This window comes from Hyalella azteca, unplaced genomic scaffold (assembly GCF_000764305.2).
Source record: "Hyalella azteca isolate HAZT.00-mixed unplaced genomic scaffold, Hazt_2.0.2 contig6214, whole genome shotgun sequence".
NCBI classification, from domain to species: Eukaryota; Metazoa; Arthropoda; class Malacostraca; order Amphipoda; family Hyalellidae; genus Hyalella; species Hyalella azteca.
The window spans coordinates 27,159-33,907 of record NW_025936381.1 but is presented as its reverse complement, the minus strand read 5'-3'; the positions used below and the strand labels follow the sequence as shown (position 1 = coordinate 33,907).

The 6,749-nt window shown below is 37.0% G+C and overlaps 1 protein-coding gene across 1 annotated transcript; it reads right to left on the bottom strand.

Annotated features, from left to right (window-relative positions):
- Nucleotides 1–464: 464 nt before the first annotated feature.
- On the bottom strand, nt 465–5,468 carry LOC108664546 (receptor-type tyrosine-protein phosphatase C-like). The gene is made up of 7 exons (XM_047880778.1): nt 5,439–5,468; nt 4,729–4,863; nt 4,352–4,480; nt 3,820–3,977; nt 3,176–3,296; nt 1,041–1,110; nt 465–580 (listed from the first exon to the last, which is right to left on the bottom strand). The coding sequence occupies exons 1-7, from the start codon at nt 5,466–5,468 to the stop codon at nt 465–467; spliced, it is 759 nt and encodes a 252-aa protein (XP_047736734.1).
- Nucleotides 5,469–6,749: the final 1,281 nt, after the last annotated feature.

Genomic DNA, 6,749 nt, shown 5'->3' with positions numbered 1-6,749 from the left:
GCCGAATGATTGACAACAAAATGGTACCCAACATCCTTTTTAAATTTTGTTACTTCATTCCGGATTTGGTCGAATCAAGGAACTTTTTAATCTGGTGATGATTTTCAAAAAAATTTTGAAAACCTGAAGGATACTAATTGTTAATTAAAATTACTGAAAGGAGCGCTCAACCACTCAACCCGACTTTCCATGATTGCATTGCTTCGTCAGTGTCAGATGGCGTAGAAAGGCTGAGTTGGGTATTGTAGTTTTCCTTCACGATTTATAAGAAGAGTGGCCCAAGGCCATATTGTAAAATATTAATTTACTCAATTAATTTTCAATTTATATGTTTTATCACGAAATTGCATTGATTAAGAAAATTACATATTTATTCTCTGTTTCAGACCTATTAAAGGTTAGCAAAACCATTACCCGTTTATCGTTGATTAACTACATTCAACTTCATGATAACTCCATGAAAGTCAGACCTCCATTTTCAACAAGGCTTCAGCACACTCTGCTTCATCGTCGGGTTCAGTTGAGTTCGAGCTGGGAACTACCCTCACATCGCCGCTCGTTGTCGCCAAACTATTGCTCCCTGAAAAAATTTTTCACCTCATTGACACATTAATCGGTTAAAGTGTCACTAAAATCTTAAGAATAATATTGATCTTTATAACATTATTTATCGGGAACATTCAAGCAATTTTCTGAGTAGTTTATTTAGATTAAACTGATTAAACAGTTATATAACAAATAAAAAACAACAAAATTAAGCAGATGAGCCTTACATCATTTTGTTTCCGTGGATAAGAACATTAATTTTTGAGTTAACGAAGAATTAGTTTTTCATCGCCAAGACGATAATATAGAATTGATTATTTCCTTCATTATCACATTAATGGCAGTTCATATAAACGTTCAAAGGAAACATAGCCAGTTATGTCACTACTGCTACTGCAATCAACAGAAAAAATCATTGGAGAAGAAATACGTGTAAATTTATTACTGAATGCAACTAGGAAATCTAAATTGTGTTAAAAAGTAATCGATCTCACCATATTCGTCGAAGATCTCATGTGAGCGCAAGTATTCTGCAAAGCATTTGAAGATGTACAGGTACTGCTCCTGCAGACGCGATGAAGACAAGGTATAAAGCTTTATGTGACGATGAGTTAAAATCATTCCTATTGAGTGATTTTCGAATTCTACATGCAATTTGCGACCGATTTTAAAAACCGACATACGTTACTATAAAATGTTTACAGTAACTGCAGCAATTTTTATAGGGCCAAAATTTCAGAGAAAATAGAATAAAGGAAATCCAACAGACTGCATTTATTTTGTCTATCAAGCAATACCAAATTTTTCCGGAAAGGTGCCAGTATTTACTATTAAGCTTTTGCTGAATAAAAAATAACATTTGTGTCATACAATCTTTAAGGGGAGCGTCTGGGGTAGAATTTATCTCGGTAATTTACAAACGGATCGATTTGAAATTTGGTACACATATGTAAAACGGAATTCTAAGACTTTTTTATTCGTGTAAATTTTTCGAAAAAAATGAAAGAAAACGTGAAATTCATAGAAAACGGCCAAGAAAGGGGTACTTTAGAAAACCTATCTCCTCCTAGGATTTTCAAGCTACAACATCGAAACACATATCATTCGAAGCGTAAAGACCATATATAAAAAAGTTTGTATGCGTTTTTTTGGAATTCTCATTTTTGTGGATGTGGGAGCATTTTTTGTAAAGTTTTCGGAAATTTTTCGATTTTACCCCCCCCCCCCCCCCCTTTTGCAGAATAAAATCTAAACTATAACGAAATTAGAAAAACGCATACACACTTTTGTAGATCTTTTCTTTCCAAATCAAATGGTGTTTGTCTCATTGATGTAGCTTCAAAACTCTAGAAGGAAATAGGTTTGTCGTGGCAAAAAGTCAACTTTTCAGGACAGCGCGACAAAGTCCCGCGCGCATAGAAATAACCACTCAATGTAGCAAGTCTACAAAACTAAGCGTTACAGGAGCTTGATTCCAGTCGAGGATGGTGGGAGCTACTGCTAGCACACCAATCCGTAGGACACCAGTCGTGCTACTGAAGCTCAGCTCTAGCAGACAGTCTATTTATAGTGCTCGGCGGCTAATTTCCCCAATCTAATTTGTTAAAGAACTCCCCCACCTCCCTCCCTTTCACGATCTGCCCTGAACGCATAAATCAACATACAGAGATGATTTTGGTACCATTGGATAGCTTAGAATGTAAGCTTTAAGATGAGACTAAAACCCGGAAAGGCCAAAATTTAATTTTGGACCCAGACGCTCCCCTTAAGCGCCTAAACTATTCATAAACTTTCAAATCGGTGAATGATGTTCAAGCGCATCGCCACTACTCAATTTTAATAACCACCATTCCTCTACTACTACTACTATATACTCGTGAGTGACTACTCCGCCACGTGAGTGTATTAAGTGTACGTAGAATTATTGTAAATGATCTCAGGGATGTGACTCATATGCATTTCTTGAATTTAAAATGAATAAAAACTGACAGGGTGATCGAGAAATAGTTCATTATTTTTTTTTATTTTACCGTATATGTGCAGTCGGAAGTCACCATTGTAATGTATAATGCTTTATGTTTATATAATTCAATTGTTCATCAGCGTAAAAATGTCCGGTGTTCTCCTTGGTAATGAGAAATGGAAGAAACTCAATAAATAATCTGGTCAAGTTAAGTTCCAGTCTCCTTGGCATTTGTGGTTGTCATCGTGGTTATATGTGGAATGCATAAATTTCGTCAGAATATGCTGGCGAGGAGGGATCATATTTTCCGGCTGTTCTTCTTAGAATCTTACTCGCATTATGCGAACAGAACTCAGAAAACACAATGCCGCATTTAATCCATAATGAATGAATAAGTTACGAGATTTCTCGTGATTTAGAATCAAACGAAATTGAGCCTCGGCTGGACGAGTATATCTATCATAGCATGGCTATGTCGAGCAAGGCTCCTCTGAGCGACTGCGCTTGGCCTTCGTTAACTATTACATAGAATAAGCTTTAAAATTTCAGCCTTTTAATTCAATCGACACAAGCATATAGGTATGAAATTAATTGAATTCCACTTTGAATGCCAGCGGTGATTATGACAGTATTAAAATAACTTGCTTTCAGATTTTCGCTTATCACCTTAGACTGTACGAGCAAGTTGCGGTCTTCCCTGATCTTGAGGATGGTCGCGTCGATGTCGATGGGGGCGCCCCGCTGGTGCTGCTGCTGGAGGTTCCACAGCGCGATGAAGGTGCCCGTCCTGCCCACCCCCGCACTGACCATAGTCGTAAAAAATATAACTCAGTACTCATTGCAACGAGTGACAGAGAGCGCATTTTCTCGTCGACGAAAACTTGGTCACGGACAGACGGACAGACAGACGGACGGACATGACGAGCACAATAGCGCCTTTTTTCCATAAATGAGAAAATACGCTAAAAATGTGGTTCTTCAATCATAATCGAAATTCGAAATACAACCTACTTTAACATTTCGCTGTTTCACAAATGGATGCTTCTTATTGACGTGCTAATTATTTTCTGCATGGTCAACCAGCGTATATGTCAGTGAATTAACGAAAACCAGATTTAAATATCATTTCAGCGAACACATTATTTATATTATCATCATCAAAATTAGTATCGTTAAATCAGAGTACTATCCATATAATTTGCTGTACGATATGACTAGAATATTTTAATTTTGAGTTACTCAACTATGGTAAAAGATCTCTTTCTATGTTGAAGTTAAGCATTTATATAAAAGAAGCTTGAATCAACGACCTGCAGTGCACAACGATCGAGGCTTGAGGAACTTCAAAGTTCCCGACCAGTTCCTTGACGCTGCAGATGAGCCTCAACAGTCCCGCCTCGCTGGTCGGGACACCGTGAGCCGGCCACGACGTGAAGTGCAGCTGCACGATTTCTCTGGCAGGTCTTGGCTGGTGAAACCAGTAAAAAAATTAAAATTTAATTTTAATAAAAAAATTAAAAATTAATTCCTGGAATGTTAGCAAAATTTTACTAAATGCCGAATGCAAACTTTTTTCAGTAATATTTTCACAAGGGTTTCTTATATCCTGAGCTCGGATACACAATACAAATATTAATATATATACAATGAGCCAACTTAATTAAGGGGAGAATATTTCGGTGACATAAATTTTTTCTATATTAGTTGGCGAAATATTGCATGAATTCAGACACTGAATACAGTGAATAAGCAAGCAAATGAAAATGTTCTTTGAAACGAATTGCGGGTTAAATGTGTAGAAGTTGTCATGCATAGTAAAAATTGCAAGGAAATATTCAATACTTCGTTTTGCAGGAGGAGTTTGCGCTGTGTGTAGTCCGAGCCTTCCTCCTCAGCCAGTAGAGTAACAATATATTTTTCTGCCACGAACGATGACTTCACATCCTCCGGCCAGTACGTAGCACATTTTGCCTGTCACAAATTACAAAAGAAATTTAGACGATATCAGTCATTTTATTAACATTTGTAATTGTGCTGAATGTTAAAAAATTTCATGCACTTTTCGATTTTGAACCTCTGTAATTCATTTGCTTTACACGACTTTATATTATTTATTTAGATATTTTTTTAGTCACCGCACAAAATACTTTCCATCGAGAGCATTCTTTCAATAAAAAAATTTGCTGTTGAGGCGAACGTTCTTGTCTAACCATAATTACCTCACTACCTTCGTAGCAGTTCGTTAACATGACAATAATTTTTACTTGCTCCTGCCAGACCATGTGCCAGAAGTCCGACACAGTCCCAGGCTTCGGTCCCTGGCACGCGATGAAGCGCACGCTGCCGACGGCGTCCTACAACAACGAAGAATTTCATTGAACATTTAATACTAACGGGGAAAATATTCTCAAAAGACAATAGTCACTTTTAATATATGGATGATTTTGCATTAATTAACTCTTGTTGCGAAGTTTTTACCTATGCTCACTACACAATTCTTGGACTGAAACTATAGTGGCAAGATATTGCAGGAAAGGAAAATTGCAAATAAAACAAAATCTTTTATTAGAATAATTTTGCGGTCATTTCATTCGAATCTAATAGGAGAGTATGGTGTGGCATTCTTCATTTAATACAATTTAAACAGTAAAAATGGATAGATAGTGTTGAGATTCTACTCATATAGAACAACACCTTAACATGGCTGGCGTTGATGTAGTCTGTGCTCCACTCGCCGTGTAGTATAACACGAGTGTCGTCGACTGCAATGGTATAACTTGTAATCAAGTGTTTTTTATTCGTTACCGAGCGTCAAATATAAAAAAAGGAAGAAGAACAGAACTTTATTAATATGTTATTAAGGGTAATAATAAGATCACTCAGTGTAAATGAGAATATGAGTTTTTAATAGAGACCGAGAAAATCTAACTTGTAAAAACTTCTGTTTCTTTGTCACCATTAATGGCAGATTGAAACAGCGATACCCTTTACATTTTTTAATGTGAAATCGGAATTATGACTAGCTTTCAACAATCATAAAGAATTAAAATTATTTTTGTTTATTTTGTTCGGTAACAAAACAACAGGGATGTACTCACACGGCAAAATGTCGTGGTAACGATTTTTTTCGGCATTTTGATGGCGAAGGCCTGCGTCCTTGGTGGCGTCTCTGCTACTTGCACTCAGCTTCTCAAACGCAGTCAGCAACTTCTGGCCATCTTCTTCAAACTATACAAGTTGGGTTGAATTGAATATATGAACTATTTTAATTATGGTATTGCCCTACAATGTTTTTATGACATTTTAACAAATAATAATTTTTACATGGCAATTATTAAGCTATATCGCAAGAATGAGTTTTCGTTGTGTCATTGAAACACGATTTGGAGCAACGCACTCATTGGGAAAGGCCCATTGAAGACTTAGTGACGGTTCTCATATCTACAAGCTGTGTAATTACCTCAACACGGCGTCAGAAATTTTGTCACCTGCAAAATTGCATCCAGCATTCCTTTACGAAGATCTTCGTTGCTGCTTGACCTGCAATAAGTATTAAAAATGAGTTAATCTCTCGTAAAATTAGTGATAACGATAAATCTTCGTAGAACTTAGTGAGCGCTCGCATACAAGAGCGAGGTCAAGATGAAGATCAGATACAAAAAAAAACTCAAGTTTTATAGCAGTGCATTTCAGCAGTGGAAATAAAACTGCTGAAATCGTAAAAAGCCGTCACTAATTTTATCGACGAATTTTGACGACATATGCGATGACTGATTTTATAAGTAGACCATTAATATAATAGTATATATAAATACCTCGTAATCAAACCAGACTTTCGACCGCAACTGGATGATGGTGAGTGGAACTTCTCGCGAATGACTTCATGGTTGTAGACGGCGGCCGAGAGCCCCACGATGAGCATCACCACCAACAAGGCGATGACTACGACTCCTTCGGGATCTGGTGACGCTGTGGTGAACTGAACTACCACTGCTTCCCCTTCTTTCGTCGTGGCTGCCTACATGTGTTAGAACGCATGAATAAATACTGTGACAGGCCAACACACGGACTTTTGGTTATCTATTTCAGATTGGATTAAATTAGGTTAGGTTTAGTATTATTGGTCCAGGACTAACGGTTTTTCATAGTTAATGAAAAGCCATAACCGAGGATTTTTGAAATTGTTTGTTCTCTGTGCGGGAGTAAGATTCTGAGAATTTTGACTAGTTAAAAAAACAAA